Source organism: Sus scrofa, chromosome 1, assembly GCF_054392235.1.
Source record: "Sus scrofa isolate SSC_HxYL_T2T_F1_AM1 chromosome 1, Sscrofa_HxYL_maternal_Yorkshire_Landrace_v2.0, whole genome shotgun sequence".
Lineage (NCBI taxonomy): Eukaryota > Metazoa > Chordata > Mammalia > Artiodactyla > Suidae > Sus > Sus scrofa.
The window spans coordinates 82,874,050-82,893,992 of NC_139383.1; the positions used below are offsets into that span (position 1 = coordinate 82,874,050).

The 19,943-nt window shown below is 39.6% G+C and overlaps 1 protein-coding gene across 25 annotated transcripts in view; it reads left to right on the forward strand.

Moving 5' to 3' along the window:
- SNAP91 (synaptosome associated protein 91) overlaps positions 1-19,943 on the forward strand; it is a 157,622-nt gene that overhangs the window by 132,237 nt on the left and 5,442 nt on the right. For 22 of the 25 annotated variants that reach the window (XM_021091696.2, XM_021091727.2, XM_084963950.1 and 19 more), the window contains 6 exons: positions 1,811-1,945; positions 3,485-3,634; positions 8,858-8,888; positions 9,990-10,101; positions 16,846-16,929; positions 17,847-17,951. In XM_021091696.2, the coding sequence (XP_020947355.2) occupies positions 1,811-1,945; positions 3,485-3,634; positions 8,858-8,888; positions 9,990-10,101; positions 16,846-16,929; positions 17,847-17,951 (617 nt within the window). The remainder of the gene's footprint in view (positions 1-1,810; positions 1,946-3,484; positions 3,635-8,857; positions 8,889-9,989; positions 10,102-16,845; positions 16,930-17,846; positions 17,952-19,943) is intronic. The other 3 variants (XM_084963925.1, XM_084964000.1, XM_084963942.1) reach the window with 1 other exon arrangement.

Here is a 19,943-nt window from a genome sequence, read left to right on the forward strand (position 1 = left end):
GAAAGCCCAAGCCTAAGCCCATGTCACTATCAATTTCCAGGAACAACATGACTTTCTGATTAGAAAATAGTAATGGGAGAATGTCAGTGGAAGTCATTTTCAAAATTATAAATTGGTATCTATGAAGTGTAAGCTTAAGAATTTTTGAAAGAATATTTTTTTGAAAGCAGCTTGCGAAGAAGAAAAGATGTATGGCCAGATTAGAAAGGTATATATGCATATATGTGTATATATATATTTATATGTGTGTGTGTGTGTGTATGTATATACACACATACATATATAGACACCTTTTTTACTGAGCATAACAGAAGACTTTCGGGAAATTCCCACTTTGGCACAGTGGGCAAAAATCCTACTGCAGGGCCTCAGGTTGCTGTGGAGGCATGGATTCGATCTCCACCTGGTACAGCGGGTTAAAGGATCTGAGGTTGTCACAGCTATGGCGTAGATCACAGCTGCAGCTCAGCAGCTCAGATTCAGTCCCTGGCCCAGAAACTTCCATATGCCACAAGTGCAGCCATATTGAAAAAAAAAAAAAAAAGACTTCTGGTAGTAATATGTTTTTGATGATAGAATATTATCAAATGTCTTATTAAGGTATCACCTCCTTCCCAGACTGCGTATTTTTGTGCGGAAGGAATACAGAATGAGCTCTGCTTCTGCTTCTGTTGATTGAGAGCAGTAATTTGCTTCCAGACTTCAAAAAATAACTGTTTAATTTGAGGTCTGGTTACTTTACAATAGTCTTTGATTTCTCCTCACCATTCAGTAAACATTAATTCAGTGTTTAGGCATCTTGCTGAATATTAGTGGAAAAGATGAAAAAATAAGACAGTTTCTGATACCAAAAAGCCATCCCCAGGGTGGAGGTTTGGGATGGGAATAAAGTGTGATGGGGGTGGAGTGGAGAGATGTCCCAGATGCTGAGAACACAGAGGCAGAGCACGTAACTCATGTGTAGTGGGTGTGAGAAGGGTGGGGGTGACTGTGGCTGGTAGCAGTGGGTGGCAATATAAGGCAAGGACGCCCTCCCAGAGTTGGCATTTGACTGACTATGAGGTCAGGATGGGGAGGGAGCCAGTGTCAGGTGAGCTTGTTTGCTATACAAAGGAATCTGCCCTATATGAATCTGAAAGTGATAGGCAGCCAGTGAAGGATTTGAGAGAAGTAGCATTTTCCACTACAAAATATCTAGTCTCTAGAGACTGGATTGAAGGTGGTACCGATTAGAGACAGGAAGCCCCCTTAGTGATCATTTAAGAATCCTGAGAGCTGTGTTGGGGGAACCTAAACTTAGCAGTAGCAGCAATAAGACTGGACCATACATGATAGGTATTAAGGAGGATTTGATGGAAGAGTACATGGGTATTTTTTTGATTTACATTTTATTGTTACACTGAGCCAATGTGTACAACTAAGCATTTTCTAGCTACCTGTGATTTGAAAGAAAAAATTTCATATAATGAGAGTAATTATCTGAACTTTAACCCTAAGGAGACCTTTTTAGCTTTTGGACTCCATTATGTAACTATAGATTAGCTTGCCACAGGTTCCCTGAATAGGGTGTGTAGTCTCATGTGCTATCTTATTTACAATTAAATGAAATCTCTCATTGATACATGAGAAATTTCCAGACACTGGGAAAAAATTTTTTTTAAACTAACTTCCTGGGTTTCATTGACTACATGTATCTATATGTATTCAGTTCCTTTTTGGTCTTCTATTAGTTTTTCTGACCCTGTTTTTATGGCCTTTACTTACCTTTAGTTGTCCCTGCTTATATTTTTCTGGAACTGTTTTTTCCCAGGATTTGGGGGTTCTTTCATGGCCCCTTCTCCATCACCAGCGACTCCAGCTCAGAATAACCTGCTACAGCCCAATTTTGAGGCAGCTTTTGGAACAACGCCTTCAACTTCTAGCAGCAGTTCCTTTGATCCATCAGGTGAGGCAGTGATTTTCAAACATTCTTTTTATTTGTTTCGGTTATAAAATACACCACCTAAGGTTAGTGTGATGTCAGGAAATTTATAAGCAGGGATTGAGTGATGTCCTGGATTTAAAACTGTTCAATAAATCTCTCACTCTGTAGCTTAAGTAAATATTTTCCCTACATTTTGGTAGCTTTAAGAATAGCCTGTAGCCCCTTTTTGTGTTTGTTTTTAATTTTTAGCAGAAATTGAACCTAACATGCACACCATCTCTTTGCATGAGCTTTATGCACATGGTTTGGAGAAAGTTAAGGGGAAAACAAATCCTTTGTGCTAAATCTTTGTGCAGTATCTCAGTGTGGACACTCTCACTGCTGTTGCTTACGCCCTCTGAAGCTTGCTTGGCCCTCGGTTTTATGAAGTTGACACAAACAGTATTCTTTGCCTGCCTTTAACCTTTCATCCTACTGTCATTTTGTTTGTATTCTCTTCCATTCTACTCTTCCCATGCTGGTCCTTACTACAAATTTTCAATTGGTGAGTTCTTGGCAATTAAATGTGTTTCAGAAACACCCTAAGTATATCCTTTGCCTGACAATTTGGTTGCTTCCATTGCCAGTGCTAGTTGAATGCTGTCCTTTTTTCAGGTTAGAATTATTGTAGAGTGGTATTTATGGTAAATATGCATAGTTTTGGGATAAAAGTTAACAGCCATGAAATTCTTGACATAGATATCAGCAATAACTTTTGCACAAATCCTACGAGCCTGCATTTTGAATGGTCTTTCTGTATTCCAGGAACTAAACAAGTGGTCATTTCTTATATGGTGCTCAGGAGCCATCAATAATGGCATGATTCCTGATACTTAAAATAGTGTTTACTGGAACTCTGCCCTTAGAGTTAGAACCAAAAGTAAATACTATAATGAGAAGAAGAAAAATCAAACTTTTTACTTCTACAATATGGTCAGCTGTTTTCCAGATACTAAATACTAGGTACTGACCATTAGACTAGGTTTTATTCCAGCAGTGATTTCATAGGAACTAGGAGGAGTCAGCCTTTCTTTCTCATCTAAGAATTGTTTTACAAGAAAGCATTGTAACTACTGCATGATGAGTTCCTCTGCAGAGCAAGCAATATAATAAAGGTGTGACATATACTGTCTAATTTTCAAAACAAATCTATGCGGTAGTGGTACTCTCCTCATTGACAGATGAGAAAACTAAAGCTCAGACAGTCACTTTTTCAAAGTCACACATTAATGAGGCATGCAGCTGAATTTGAGCCCAATTCTGATTTCAAAATCTGTACTCTTTCCTGTTCACTACAGATTTTTTTCCATCTTTGTTCATGATCATTAGTATTTCCATACTTTGTGAGTAGGCATAGGTAGAGGTGATCTTCTTGGTGTGATAGTCATTAAAAGTATGAAAGAAATGCCTTCTTTTATAAGAGTGTACATGACCTTGTTCCCCTCATTTTTCAAAAGACAGTTTCTCTTTAATTTGGCATATTTTTTAAATTATTCTGAACCTGGTCTATTTGATTTCCAGTGTTTGATGGTCTAGGTGATCTTCTGATGCCAACCATGGCACCAGCCGGGCAGCCTGCACCCATCTCAATGGTACCTCCCAGTCCTGCAATGGCAGCAAGTAAAGCCCTCGGGAGCGATCTTGACTCATCTCTTGCCAGCTTAGTAGGCAGTGAGTAATGTGATTTTAACCGAATCATAAGTGAATTTTTTCTCTATATTTTCATACGTATTGTTCCTAGAGTCACTTATAGGTGAGTATTATGCCAAGGAGTGGACAGAAATTCTTTGTGCTTTACCCAATATGTGCCTTGGAGGGCACATATTCACTATGCCATTGTCTCCTGAGCAGCACCCCTGCCACTTTTAATCTGAATGATCAAAGGTGTAATTAGAGAGCATATATAAGTATGAAACCAAGTGTATTGTGTTTAACAAGTACTTACTTTTTTATTTCACTTGGAAATAACATAGAGTAACTTCAATGCAGTATATTTGCAAAATATCCAAGTTAGTTTCAGTTATTCATTCAACAAATACTGATTGAGTACCAGGCAATCTTCCAGGCTCTAGTGATAAATCAGTGAACAAAACAGGTATAAATTCCTGTTTTTATGGTCCTTGGGAAGGACAGTGACAAGCATTAAACCTTTTCAGGTAAAGTCTCAGTATGTTAGTTGACAAGTGCCATGGAGTAAAAAACAGAACAGGCAAGGAGGGATTGTGAGTGCTACCAAGTGGGAGTTCTATAGAGTAGGCCTTACTGAGAAGGTAAAGTTTGAACAAAGATTTGAAGGTAGAGGATTGAGCCATATGGACATCTGAAGGAGAATATTTGCAGGCAATGGAGATAACCAGTGCAAAGGCACTGGGGCAGAAGATTGTCTGGCATATCCAGGAGACTAGTGGCTGGAGCTGGGCAAGGAAAGGGCAGCCTCTATAAAGATTGGCCTTTCTTGCAGTTCCCACTGTGGTGCTGCAGAAACAAATCTCACTAGTATCCATGAGGATGCACGTTCGATCCCTGATCTTGCTCAATGGGTTAAGGATCCAGCATTGGCACAACCTGTGGTGTAGGTTGCAGACATGGCTCAGATCTGCCATTGCTGTGGCTGTGGTGTAGACTGGCGGCTACAGTTCCTATTCTGTCCCTAGCCTGGGGATTTCCATATGCTGCAAGTGTAGCCCTAAAAAACAAACAAACAAAAAGTATTGGCCTTTCTTTTACTCTGAATTTAAATTTTTTATTAAGGTTAATGGGTTTCCCATCGCAGATACCTTTCTTTCATTTAATCAAGGCTGTATCAAAAAGTTTAGCAGGCCACTGAGGCAGACTGTTTTTCCTATGCAATATTCTGTGGACATACTTTTGTTTCCCATTCATCGCTCTTGATCTGAACATTCATGAAAATGCTTTGATGCCCATAGAGAGATTATTTGAATATTTCTCCCTGCTTTAGAATTTCGTCTTACTGATGGATAATCTGCAGTAATAACTGCCTCTTCTGACTGCCCAGATCCTCTTTCAGAAATAAAGATTTTGTACTTTCAGCTGCCAAGAGTGCCACCAGCTCGCAGCCCTCAGGTGGCAACACCTTTGAGAATTATCTCACTGAAGAAAGTGGACCCACTCCAGAAATAGCCAGACAATCTCGAGAAAGAACAAATTTGAAGTAGTCGTATTTTGCCACATCAAAACTTCTATGGAGTTACAGTAATCAGGCCAATGATATTGGCCTAAGGATAGAAAGAGAGACCAATAGAAGAGAATGAAGAGCTCAGAAATAAACCTCACATACATTGTCAAATAACTTTTGCAAGGATTTCAGGACCATGCAAAGTGGGAAAAGACAATTTTTTCAAAAACTGTGCCAAGATAACTGGATAAGCACATGCAAACAAATGAAGTTCGATGTCTTCCTTATACCATCCACAAAAATCAATTCAAAAATGAATCAGAGATCTAAGTATGAGAGATAAATCTGTAAAACTCCTAGGACAAAAACTGAGTGTAAATCTTTATGACCTTGAAGAAGGCAGTGGCTTCTTAGATATAATACTGAAAATATGAGCAGTGTTCCCATTGTGGCGCAACAGTAACAAACCTGACAAATATTTATGAAGACTCGGGTTTGATCCCTGGCCCCACTCAGTGGGTTAAGAATCCGACGTTGCTTTGAGCTGTGGTATAGGTCACAGACAGAGCTCGGATCCCACATTGCTGTGGCTGTGGTGTCGGCTGGCAGATGCAACTCCAACCCCTAACCTGGGAACTTCCATATAGTGTGGATGCAGCCCTAAAAAGAAAAAAGAAAAGAAAAGAAAAGAAAGAAAAAAAGAAAAGAAAATACATGCAAAGAAAAAATGAATTAATAAAAATTCATCAAAAATAAAAACATCAGCATTACAAATTGATTCCACCAAGAAAGTGAAAAAATAACTCACAGAATGGGAGAAAATATTTCCAAATCATATATATCTTAAGGAATTATATCTGTAATATGTAAAGAACTCTTACAGTTCAATAATAAAAAGTAATATAAAAGTATTAAAATTCAGTAAAATGATAAAAGTAATTTAAAAATCAAAAATATTAAAATATATTCCAAAACTGAAAAAAATGTTCTCTACCTACTCCCTATCATTATTTCAGCTTGCTTTTTTATGGAAATTGATAAACTGAACTTAAGATTTATACAGAAATGCAAGGAAGCCAGAATAAGCCAAAACATCTTGAATAAAGAAGAATCATTTTGGTAGACTCACACTTCACGATTTCGAAACTTACCAGAAAGCTACAGCAATTAAGATGAATGGTACTGCATGGGGATAGGTAGGAATATATAATAATGGATAGAGTAACAGTCTAGAAGTAAACTTATATACCTATGGTCAAATGATTTTCAGCAAGGGTTCCAGGACAATTCAGTGAGAAAAGAGGGAAAGAATTGTCTTTTCAACAAATGGTGCTGGGACAAGTGGATATTGACAGGCAGAAATTTGAAATAAAGAATCCTTATTTACCCCCAAAATAATTAATTCAAAATGGATCATAGAACTAAATGTAGGGTCAAAACTATGAATTTTTTTTTTTTTTTTTGGCTGTACCCTCAAGATATGGAAGTTCTCAGGCCAGGGATTGAACCTATGCCATAGCAGTGACAATGCCAAATCCTTATTGCTAGGCCACCAGGGAACTCCAAAACTATGAAACTCTTAGAAGAAAATTTATAACAAAATATTCATGGCCTTGGATTAGATAATGTTCTTAGTTGACATTAGTGTCTTAGTGACACCAAAAGCACCAGCAGCAATAGAAAATCAAAGATAAATAAGACGTCAAAACTAAAAACTTTTGTGCTACCAATGATACTATCAAGAAAGTGAAATATCCAGATTAGAGAACTCTTATAACTCAATAATGAAAAGACAACCCAGTTTTTAAATGGTCAGATGATTTAAATAAGACATTTCCCCAAAGAATATATACGTGTGTCCAATATACACATGAAAAGAGGCTCAACATCAGTCATCTGGGAAATGCACATCAAACCACAGTAAAATATCACTTCACACCCATCAGAACAGTTATAACAAAGGGAGGAGTTCCTGTCGTGGCTCAGTGGTTAACGAATCCGACTAGGAACCATGAGGTTGCAGATTCAATCCTTGGCCTCACTCAGTGGGTTAAGGATCTGGCGTTGCTGTGAGCTGTGGTGTAGGTCGCAGATGTGGCTCAGATCTGCCATTGCTGTGGCTGTGGTGTAGGCTGGCAGCTGTAGCTCCAATTCGACCCCTAGCCTGAGAACCTCCATACGCCGAGGGAGTGGCCCTAGAAAAGGCAAAAAGGCAAAAAAAAAAAAAAAGAAAAAGAAAAGAATAACCAGTCTTGATGAGGATGTGAAAAAATGAAAACCCTCTTAATATTGCTGGTGAGAATGTAACATTGGGCAGCTGCTGTGGAAAGCAGTTTGATGGTTTCTGGCAATGTTAAATGTAGTTACCATTAGAAGGTGTACCACATGGCTGAGCCTAGAAAGATCTCTGCTCAGCTTTGCACAAGCTTCACCTCCATGAGACTTTACCTGGGCACCCTATTTAGTCCCACCTGCCCCTCACTCTCATCCTACCCCCACCAGCTCCCCCTTACCCTGCTCTTCTTTTTCACTTGTCCATGGGCTTGCCATATCATCTTCTAGCAGCTTATATACTCATTTATTATTTTATTGTTTCCTCATCCATCTCGCCCCATTAGAATGCAAGTTCTGGAGTTCCCACTGAGGTGCAATGGGATCAGTGTCTCTGCAGCACCAGGATGCGGGTTTGATCCCCAGCCTGGCACAGTGGGTTAAAGTTTCTGGCATTGCTGCAGCTGTGGTGTAGGTTGAAACTGCAGCTCAGATCTGATCCCTGACTGGGGAACTCCATATGCCGAGGGGTGGCCAAAAAGGAAAGGAAAAGAAAATAAAAAAAGGAATGCAAACCTCTCTAGAATTGGGATCTTTGTTTTCATTAGTAACTTATCCCACATGCTTAGAACAGTGCCTGGCATATGCAGGGCCTCAAAAAACTATTTGCCGAAGTCATACATGAGTTGAGATTAGAGCAGAATGATTAACCCAGTTGTGTCAAGAGTCCCCAAGACCACCCATATATTCATAAATTCACCAGAAAGTCTCAAATGAGTCAGCATATAGTTGTACTCATAGCCTAGGTTCTTTTACAGCTGCGTGGTAAGGATACACAGCTGAATCCTCTGAGGAAAAGGCACAGGCAGAGTTCAGAAGAATCCACACGTAGGCTTCCTTGGGCTCTCTCCTCCGCATGAGGGAAGGAGACACGGAAATGCAGTAACACACATCTGGGCAGACCTAGACTGCATCTAAGGTTTAGAGACTCGGCACCCAGGGTTTTTATTGGATGCTGATCACATAGGCACTCTGCCTAAGACGTACCAAAATGTCAGTCTCATCTCATGGACAGAAAGCAGATGTTCAGCATAAAGTACATTGTTTGTACAGTTTAGCCACAGTGAGCTGTGCTTATCACTAGGAAAAGTTTCATCTCAGTGTAGAGAACAATTTACTAGCCAGGTTCCCAGATACCAGCCACACAGGCCTTCCTAAGATAGCAGTCTCAAGCCTGCTGTGTCCACTCTTTTCTGGATGCCAGTTGACATTAAAACATGATCCTTAAAAATAATATGGCATGAAAGAAAATGTTATATTTGTGACTGTTTCCTAACATGGTTTCTTCTTTGTAAAAACTAAATACAGTCATTTGTAGGCAAAATATGGACTTTTTCTAGCCCTCTTGTCTCTTTGATCTTTTAAATGTCATATCATTTAAGCTGAGTATAGAGGTTTAAATTCTTTTTTCTTTTATCTATTTATAGATCTTGGAATTTCTGGTACCACATCCAAAAAGTAAGTGTTTTTGAAATTGTCTGGTTTTCTTATGACAGTGTATTTGTACTTATTTGAGACTATCAGACATTGTATTCATTGGAGTAATTGCTTATTCTCAAGCTAGGTCAACTTCAAAATTGGTTTTTATTTCATTCTCAACTTTTGGGGGGGGGTTGGTTATCCTACTGGAACCTCCAAACTCTTGGCTCTGAAATAAGAAGTAATAATCTGTTTTGATCTCCAGATTGTCACTAAGTTGTATCTAGGAACAGTTGGGAATTGTGAGTTGAAGTTTTTAATAGCTTTAAATTCTGTGTTTATTATAATATTCCTAGCTAACATTAATGTTTAAAAGTCTCAGGAGTTCCCACTGTGGTACAATGGATTAAGAATCCAACTGCAGCAGCTCAGGTTGCTACAGAGGTGTGAGTTAAATCACCAGCCCAGTGCGATGGGTTAAAGGATCAGTCATTGCTGTAGCTGCAGTGTAGGTCACAGCTGCAACTCACATTTAGTCCTGGGCCTGGGAACTTCCATATGCCACAGGTGAGGTCGTAAAAAAAAAAGTCTCTCATGGGGGATTGATTTTAAGTAAGGATAGTAAAAATGACAAACAGTGTATACCTTTCAAAGATGCATATTTCAACATCTCTGAAGTTGGGGTGCATTTTACAATGGATGTTATCCTACAATCACTGGAAGGCAGATTGTGGTTGTGATATAGTTTTGTGCATCCGTCATGGATGCCTCTCAGTTTCAACAAAGTATTTATGATATACTTATTTGGAATTTTTTATAACTAGTTAAGAATTCAGTTACATTTTGTGGCACATTTTTCTTTCCATTACAACTGACAGGAAATCCCTGTTATCATTGAAGTCTAAGTTCTGAATTTTTTTTTTTTTTTTTTTTTGTCAAATGCTCTTAAGTTCTCTTAGATACACTATGATAAGACTCCTATCAATTTTAACCTGTTCTCTTTATTACCTCTTGACTCAGACAGACTGCTTCTGACCCCAAATAAAAGCATCTTAGGAGCCTCGTACCATTCTTTTCTGATTAGTGTGTGGTTTTTTGTTTGTTTGTTTTGGTTTTGTTTGTTTGTGTGCTCGATTTTAGGGGAGATCTTCAATGGAATGCCGGAGAGAAAAAGTTGACTGGGGGAGCCAACTGGCAGCCGAAAGTAGCCCCTGCTACCTGGTCAGCCGGAGTCCCACCGAGTGCCCCACTGGTATGTAGCCACCAGAGACCAGGGCGGTGCGGTAACTTGGCCAGTTTCCAAGTGTATAAAAGCAGGGTGCATTTTGCTACTAACCTTGTACTTTTTTCATCCACATTGAAGAAATATGAGCAAGATACAGTGTTTACCCAAGTGCAAATTTCATTGACTCTATTTATAATAAAGATTGTTACCTATTTTTGGTCTTAATTTTTTCAAAATAGTATTTCTACCTCTTCAGATATCAATCCTATACTTGTACAATTATGAAAACAATATTCAAAACATTTAATATCATTGATCACTGTCTGTATTTTATCACATATCTTGCCCAAATTTCCTGATTGTCTTAATAAGTAGTGAAAACTTTCTTTCTTACCAGATAGATTAGGTAGTTTCCTATTGTGGAAGAGAACTCTCTCTTTTTGTTTTTCTTTTTTTTTTTTTTTAGCTGCCCTGCAGCATATGTTGTTCCAGAGCCAGGGATCAGATCCGAGCTGCAGTTGCAGCCTAAGCTGCAGCTTCAGCAAGGCTGGATCCTTAATCCACTGTACCAGGCCAGGGATCAAACCTATATACCAGCACCTCAGAGATGCCACTGATCTCATTACGCCACAGGGGGAAGGCCTGAACTTTCTTTTTTTTTCTTTTTTTTTTTTTTTTAGGGCCACACCCATGACATATGAAGTTCCCAGGCTAGGGGTCTAATTGGAGCTACAGCTGCTGGCCTATGCCACAGCCACGGCAACACCAGATCCGAGCCGAGTCTGGGACCTACACCACAGCTCACAGCAATGCCGGATCCTTAACCCACTGAGTGAGGCCAGGGATCAAACCCTCAACCTCATGGTTCCCAGTTGGATTCGTTTCCACCACACCACAACGGGAACTCTCAAAACCTGCTTCCTGTGGTCTTCCCACTCCATCCCCTGGTGTTATTAAGAGCAGGGAATTCAGGGATTGATTGTTTCTGGTGAGCTCAAAATCTGGAAGAACTTAATTTTAAGAAGTGATTTCTAACATAGCAATGCCTATTATATCTAGGTATTTATCTCTTTCAATCTTTCTTTGCATTTTTTAATTCTTTTTTTTTCCTCAGCATATAGAAATTCCCAGGCCAGGGGTCAAATGGAGCTGCAGCTACCAATCTGTCCCACAGCCATAGCAAATCCAGATCCAAGCCCCATCCGTGACCTATACCACAGCTCACGGCAATGCCAGCTCCTTAATCCATGAGCAGGGCCAGGGATTAAACCAGCATCCTTGTGGATAATAGTCAGGTTTGTTACCACTGAGCCACAACAGGAACTCCTCTTTGCATTTTTTTTTAAAACAGTGCTTATTAGGGCCATTTTTGTACTTAGCTATAAAATAGTTTCATTTTAATTTTTATAAAGACGCTTGCTGGAAAACTACCACTTTTAAACTGACCTGTGCCCAGGATGGCTGTATAATTTATTGCCCCCACTAGGCTCATTTGAGAGTGAAAGAGAGAATAATCATTACCCTGGGACCCCAAGCACATACCTGTGCCTTGTAGCGTATAGATGCTGAGACTATAAGCAGGAAGCAGTCTGGGCCTAGGCAGCTGGACTCCATTCTTAAATACAAGGACATTGTTGGGGCTAGAAGGAGAGAGATTCAATAAGTATAAATAAAATCCCTAAAGAAAGAAAAAGCTTCTTTAGAACTGATCTTATAAATCTATTAATACTGCATATTGACATGAACTCTCAGCTTTTATATTATCATCACCAAATTAAAGGAACTAATTTTTCTGTTCTCTTTTGTGCAAAATTAGAGAGACCTTATATACCATCCTAAGAAGTCTTTTCTTTAATAGCATTGCTCTTAACAACAGGATAAAGCTGTTTATTATTTTTTAACAGGTTAGTTTCAAAAGTTATGATGATAGCAAAGTTTAAGGGGAGTGGATAGAAGGGTGGGGTGGATGCTGACATCTGGCAGATCAGCTATAGGTTAAAGAAAAAAAAAAATGTTGAGAACCAGAGGTGAGGATGGAAAGAAAGACAAAGAAAATTCTTGGAGTTCCCTAGTAGCTCAGTGGGTTAGGGATCTGGTGTTGTCACTGCTGTGGCTCAGATCACTGTTGTGGTGTGTGTTCGATTCCTGGCCCAGGAACTTTCACATACCATGGGTATGACCAAGAAAAAGAAAATTCTCAGGTAGAATCCACACAACTAGGGGTAATTGTGAATGAACCCACCAAGACAGTGGTTGTCCAGGTTTCTGTGTGGGGAAGTTTGCTAAATATCAAAGCCATTACCACAGAAGGGAAATAAGGGAGAAGTACTTTTAAAACAGTACTGAGTTGGAGACCTTCCTTGACTATCACCTCCCCTGAGATGAAGGCTTTAACCACACAAGGTTCAGAATTTATCAGATATGTAATTAACAACCGTTTTGCTTCTTCAGGGCAGCAAAGCCAGAAATCTGATTGGCAGGCTCCATTACAAGACTGAGATTGTCTAAAACTCCCAAACTCCTTATTTTTGTTTATGAAGGAGAAAACTTTGCATTGTTAGTAATGAAACTCCAGAAAGTTAAAGACAGTAGGTTTTAGCATAAAGTATCCACAGCAGCTGTGGAAAGAGAAATTAGAACAACAGAAATAATTTATTAGGAAGCAGAGTTACATGTGGTTCTGTTTCTTTGGTTTATTTTCCTTAACATTTTAGTCAACAGTAAAAAGCTCTCCTGTGCAGTTATTTTATTGTTATTAGCTCTGACTTAGTCATATAAAAATTCACTACCATTCACTCCATTTACTATAAAGCTCTTCTTCCTGAATGAAGCTCTAGCTTTTCTTTGACATAAGAAATCGTTCTGGAGTCCTCTGGCTTCCCTCCACCCAGTTCTTGCATAAAACTTTTCTTCCATTCTTTCATTTCTTAAAATATGTTTGATTCTCTTTTTCTGAGAACATTTAAGGAGAGACAGCCAAAACGTGCACTTCAGAAGCAGCTGTAGCCAAACCCAGGTTCAACTGCTGGCCGTTCACAAGCCAATAATTCTAGAGAAAAGTGTCAATAGAAAGGAAAGGTGCTTTAATCGGAAGAGCTGGCAGTCTGGGGAGAAGGTAGACTCATGTCCAGAAACCAACTCCAAAGATTCTGATCAGCCATGACACTTTTTAAAGGGGAAATTGAAGGGGAAGAATCTCAGTGTCTCATTGAGGCAAGGGTTGGCTTCTGCATCCTTCTTCATTGCGTGTAGACTGGCTGACTCCAGATGTTATCTTTCCTGTGTGAGCTGCCTGCAGGATTGCTAAGGGGGCTGTTAGGGCCAGAGGGCTAGTCATTTTTGTATATTGATTTTGTAAACTGCAACTTTGCAGAACTTCTTTGTTGAACTTAACTCTGATACCTTTTTGTGTATGGATTCTTTAGGATTTTCTGTATATAAGATCATGTCATCTATAGACAGAGGTAGTTTTCTTCCTTTCTTATCTGGATGCTATTTATTTCTTTTTCTTACCTAATTGCCCTGACCAGACCTTTTGTACATCTTTGTCTTGTTCTTAAGGAAAAAGCTTTCAGTCGTTCAGCATTAAGTGCAGTGTTAGCTGTGGGTTCTTGCAGATACCCTTTATCAGGTTGAAGAATTTCCCTTCAATTACTAGTTCATTTAGTGTTATTTTCTCATGAAAGGATACTGGATTTTGTCAAATGCTTTTTCTTGTATTCTATTAATATGACATTTTTTGGGCCAACCTTGAATTCCTGGGCTAAATCTCAATTGATCATGGTGCATAATTCTTTCAATATGCATATGCTGCTTGATCTGGTATGCTAATATTTTGTTGAGATTTTTGCATAAGTATTCTTAAAGGATTTGGTCTATAGTTTTCTTGTGATGTCCTTGTCTTATTTTAATTATCCCAGTAATACTGGCATCAAAGAATAAGTAGAAAATGTTCCCCTTCTTTTTTTTTTTTTTTTTGAGAGCTTAAGAAGGATTGATGTTAATTCTTCTTTATACATTTAGTAGAATTGACCAGTAAAGCCATTTAGTTCTGGGCTTTTCTGTGATGAAAGATATTTTATTACTGACTCTATTTCTTTACTTGCTATACATCTGTTTAAATTTTAAATTTCTTCTTGAGTCAGTTTTGGGTGTCTTTCTAGGAATTTGACCATTTCATCTATACTATCTAATGTTTTAGCATATAATTTCTTACAATATTTCTTCATAGTTCTTTTTTTTTCTATAAGGTTGATAATAATATCTACACTTCCTTTCCTGATTTTGGTCATCTAAGTTTCTCTTTCTTGGTTTGTCTACCTGAAAGTTTATTAATTTTATTGATCTTTTCAAAGAACCAGCTTTTGGTTTCTTCTCTTTTCTCATTCTCTATTTCATTTATCTCTGTTCTAATCATTATCATTTCATTTCTTTGCTCACTTTGGAATTATTTGTTCTTTTTTCTAGTTCCTTATAGTAGGAGCTGGTATTTGATTTGAGTTCTTTCTCCTGCATATGGACTATATATGTTCTTTTTTCTTTGCATGCCTGTTTTTTTGTTGAAACCTGGACATTTTAACTATCATAATATGCCAACTCTGGAAATCCTGTTCTGCCCCTTCTCCAGGGTTTGTTGTTGCTGCTTTTTTGTTGTCTTGCTACTTTTGTAGGAGGTTGTTTTGTTTTGGTTTTGTCCTTTAGCTAAGCAGTCAGCTAATGATTAGGCAGATACTGCTTAAACTCCTGGAACAGAAATATTCTAGTCTTTGCAGAGGGACTCTGAGTGTGTGTGCTAGGCATGACTTCAGACTTACTTAAGTAGGCAATTTACAACTCTGTCTTAGCAATCACTCCTGCCTACTTAAAGCCTCAGAGTCAGCCAGAGCCATCTCAAGGCTTTCTTGAACATGTACAAAGCCCTGGGCACATGTATGGCTGTCTACATTCCCAGAAGTATGTCTGAGCTTTTCAAATCCTTAATCCTCAAAGCATCTCATTCTCCAGCCTTTCCTTCTGAGCTTTTTGTTTAGTCTGCTGTATGCTCTGACTGTTATCCATTGCCTCATACAGCAACAACTAAAAAAGTTGCCTGTAAGTATTTTGACAAATGTTTTCAGGTAACAACTTTAGCACTAGGTATGCTCCCAGTTTGGTAAGATAAAGACAAGCCAATGTTTTCACAGAGCTACCTTAGACAAGAAACAGAAAAAAAAAAAATATTGAAACATATTTTACTTCCTGTGGTACTATTGCCAGGAATGTATTCCATTATTTTCAAGGATACATCTGAACTGGAGAACAGTAGCTGGAACTAGGGTAAGTTAAATTGTCACAAAGCTCACTGTTCCTACCAAGATTCAGCTGATTTTTTTTTTTAATAAGTATTTTTTTAGGTTGCTGCAAACTTTTAGTTGGTTTCCAGAGTTCCAAAAAAGTTGATTTTGACAGTTTTGCCTATTTGTCCACTGTTTTTTATGGATTGGAGAGCTCTTGGAGTTACTTACTCCACCATTTTGGCTAACATCACTACAGTATTTTCTTTTTCAATTAGGATTTTGTTTAAAGTTCAACTTAAATTTAAAGAATTGCAATAGGGTTAATTGTATGCATCAGGTAAATATTAGGGGCTTTGGTGTATGACCAAAAACTAGCAGCCCTATGCCTGAAATGGGATATGTATGCTATATTATACGCAGTCTTCTAAATGCTTCCTAAGGAGTTCCCATCATGGCACAGAGGAAATGAATCTGACAGGAACCATGAGGATGTGGATTCGATCCCTGGCCTTACTCAGTGGGTTAAGGATCTGGCATTGCCATGAGCTGCGGTATAGGTTGCAGATATGGCTTGGATCCGGTGTTGCTGTGGTATAGGCCAGCAGTTGTAGCTCCAGTTAGACCCCTGGCCTGGGAACCTCCATATGCTACTGGTGCAGCCCTAAAAAAACAAATAAGTAAATAAATGCTTCCTAAAATTTAGAAATAATTTTGGTCTTTGTGCAAATGTAGAGCAGTCAAAAGCCAAAAATAAACAAATACAACACAGAAGAGAATAATAAAAAATGGGGGGGGAGTGGAAACCCAGCATTGAAAATGTAAATGAAAGCATTCCTAAAGTCTCTTACCCAATGCCTCTTGGAGGATATAATGATAGAAAAAGAGAAGCTGAAGGAAATTTGACCATTTACATTGAGAAGATGAGGAGGTAGTGAAGAAGCCCAGTGCTGAGCATAAGCTGAGCCCAAATAAGAGAGCCCAATAGCACCACACAGTGACCAGCAAGTTAGTAATGTTCTTCACATCACTGGTGTGGTACTAGCACCTTTTGTTTTTTAATTTAAAACTGAAATTTGCGGAGTTCCCGTCGTGGCGCAGTGGTTAACGAATCCGACTAGGAACCATGAGGTTGTGGGTTCGGTCCCTGCCCTTGCTCAGTGGGTTAACGATCCGGCGTTGCCGTGAGCTGTGGTGTAGGTTGCAGACGCGGCTCGGATCCCGTGTTGCTGTGGCTCTGGTGTAGGCCGATGTCTACAGCTCCGACTGGACCCCTAGCCTGGGAACCTCCATATCCTGCAGGAGCGGCCCAAGAAATAGCAAAAAAAGACAAAAAAAAAAAAAAAAAAAACTGAAATTTGCTATTTCTTTACATACTTAAGGGGCATGCATTTTAAAATTATATTCTGTCATTGAAAAACTAAATCATATTGGTTATTTCTGTTTATTGTTGTTGTGTGTGTGTTTATCTGTGCGTGTTTTGTGGGTTTTTTGATAGCAAGGAGCTGTACCTCCAACCAGTTCAGTTCCTCCTGTTGCGGGGGCCCCATCTGTCGGACAGCCTGGAGCAGGATTTGGAATGGTGAGCGATGACCTGTGGTAAAAATTGTAGCGATTACTCCTAAGGCCTTTGCCAAATCCCAGAGTAACTATAGAATATAATTCTTCCCGAAATGCAGCAAAGTAAAAGCTGTAAAAGTTAAGTCATCCACTTTAGACATTAAATCTTCTACTCATGACATGATAAAGCCAGTTATAAAATACATAAATGCTGCCATCAAGGTAATTTTTATAGTCCACTGATATGTCATTGTTGCAGTACCATTTACCTATTCTCAGCTCAATCATCAGATGAACTTTTAGTCACTCTACTAGGACTTCTCACTTACTACTTTTTTCGCTAGCAAATTTCAGGGCCATCTTCCAGAAAGAAACAAGTTTTTCTGTCTTCAAGAACAGATAAACAACAACAAAGCCTGCTTGGGGTGAGGATGCCATGTAGCCAGCCAGGCTTCTACTCCTTCCAGTGATCCTCTGCTGGCTGCCAGCCTCATAGCACCTGTCATTCAAAACTACAAATTAGATTTTCTCACAGGCCTGGATTCCTCAAAAATTTGAGTCTAGACTTTTTTTTTTTTTTTTTTTTTTTTGCTTCACCTACAGCATGTGGAAGTTCCCAGGCCTGAAACTGAACCCATTTGGCTTGCAGTGACCCAAGCTGCTGCAGCGACAATGCCAGATCCTTAACCCACTGTACCATAAGAGTACTCCCCTCAGAAATTTGAGGGAGCATATCAAAGATACAAAGGTCAGGAGTTCCTGCTGTGGCACAACAGGGTCGGCAGCATTTCTGCAGAGCCAGGACACAGGTTCGATCCCTAGCCCAGCAATTCCATATGCCACAGGGCAGCCAAAAAAGAAAAGAAAAAAGAAGACCCAAAGGTCAGGGCATTACCAGAGTGGATTCCACTCATGCCATGAACTGCTCTGTCTTTTCAGCCTCCAGCTGGGACGGGCATGACCATGATGCCTCAGCAGCCAGTCATGTTTGCACAGCCCATGATGCGGCCACCCTTTGGAGCTGCAGCTGTACCTGGCGCACAGGTCAGTTTTTAAATGTCCACAAAAGCATGACATTAATTTCTAAGTGTAAGGCTGTCACGTGACAAAGTGCTTAAAAATGTGTTTACCTGATACAATCTTCATATCTGTTGCTTCAGAAGTAAAGGGAACATGAAAGTCAGATGAGCCATAATGTGATGTTTGGAGGAAATTGGTAGAAACAACTAACTGTCCTCATGCCCCTCTGGTCCTCTCCTATTTAACTCAGAACGCTTCCTGAGAACAAGCAGACATTTAAAGTATCTAGGTATTTATTGCAGAAAAAGTAGTACTTCTGATCCATAATTTTATTATGTGTTTCCAGAGTTAGCCAAACTCAAGGTTAGGAACAGAGTCCTCCAGAGCCAAGTTTGCCCAAGATAGTGACATTAATTGCAATGAGTTGGCCAAATTGCAAAGTCTAAGGGAGCAGTACCCACAAAACTGGGTCACCTCAGACCCTTCAAGTCCCAAGGGCCACCCTCACTTCAGATCAGCCACCTACAAATTTGAAGTGGTTTCCAGGACCACATTCAGATTAGGCAATCTTCTGGAATGACTTGCAGAACTCAGGGAAGCACTAACTTTACAGTGACAGCTTTAGTGTAGTGAAAAGATACAAACCAGATCCAGCCAAAAGCAGAGGTGCATATGGCAGAGTCCAGGAGGATTCCACACCTGAGGGTCCTTTGCCCTCAGGGATGCACTCCTCACCCGGCATCAACTTATGTCAAAACACATGCAGTTCTGCCAACCAGGAACATTACCCGAGCTTCAGTGTGCAGAGTTTTTGTCTTTTTGCCATTTCTTGGGCCACTCCCGTGGCATATGGACGTTCCCAGGCTAGGAGTCCAATCAGAGCTATAGCCGCCGGCCTATGCCAGAGCCACAGCAATGCGGGATCCGAGTCGCGTCTGCAACCTACACCGTAGTTCACAGCAACGCCAGATCGTTAATCCACTGAGCAAGGCCAGGGATTGAACCCGAAACCTCATGGTTCCTAGTCGGATTCATTAACCACTGAGCCACGACGGGAACTCCCAGTGTGCAGAGTTTTTATTGAGGTTTCATTACATAGAAATGATTGATTGAATTATTTCCTGCTTAGTTGAACTTGATCTCCAGCCCTCTTCCCTCCCTGAAGGTCAGGCTTGTATACTGTGGCCCAAAGATGTAACTCTCTAATTACCTGGTTGGTCGTTCTGGCATGACTAGCCCCCCACCCTGAGTCATCTTGTTAGCATAAACTATCAGGTGTGGTTCCAAAAAACCCACCCTGAAAAACAAAGACATTCCTTTCACTCCAGAGATTCCAAGGGTTTGGAGGATACCTTCCAAGGTCCAGGACAAATGGCAGACCTCTATTTAGGTGAAGCCAGATTTCTTACTACACAGTATGCTACCTGCATTTACAGAAATGCTCAGATACATGCACTTTGTTGAACTGTTTTGCTACTAGTGGTGAAGTTCATACAGATGAGTCACCATTTCTTTATTTCTGTTATAAATTCTCCCTGGCCATAGCAAAGGTATATGTAGAACCAAAGAGGTTTTCACTATGAGAAATTGACATAGAAGGAGGCAGACCACCGAGTTATAACTTTACTAGCACTGTGCTGAGCAAACCAAGACACATGACTCAAATGTATTTTCTGATATCAGTGAATGGTTTCACTTCCATGTTTTTAACTTCCCACATGGATATTTATGTTGTCTTATTTGTAAGACTCCTACTGTGAACTTTCTGAGTGTACTTTAAACCCCTTGGCTTCCTTGAATCACCTCTAAATTCATGCTCTACCTGGTTCTGGCATTTGCTTTCACTTTCTTTACTTTAACCCTTTAAAAGCCATAATATCCAGGAGAGAGAATGGCGGGTGTCCAAAGAGATGAATTTAGAATGAATGTGAGAGGCCCAAGCCTTCGAGGCCATAATCGAAGTACTGGTTTCCTGAGAAATTTAAGTCAGCTGTGAGACGAATGAACACTGCCTTT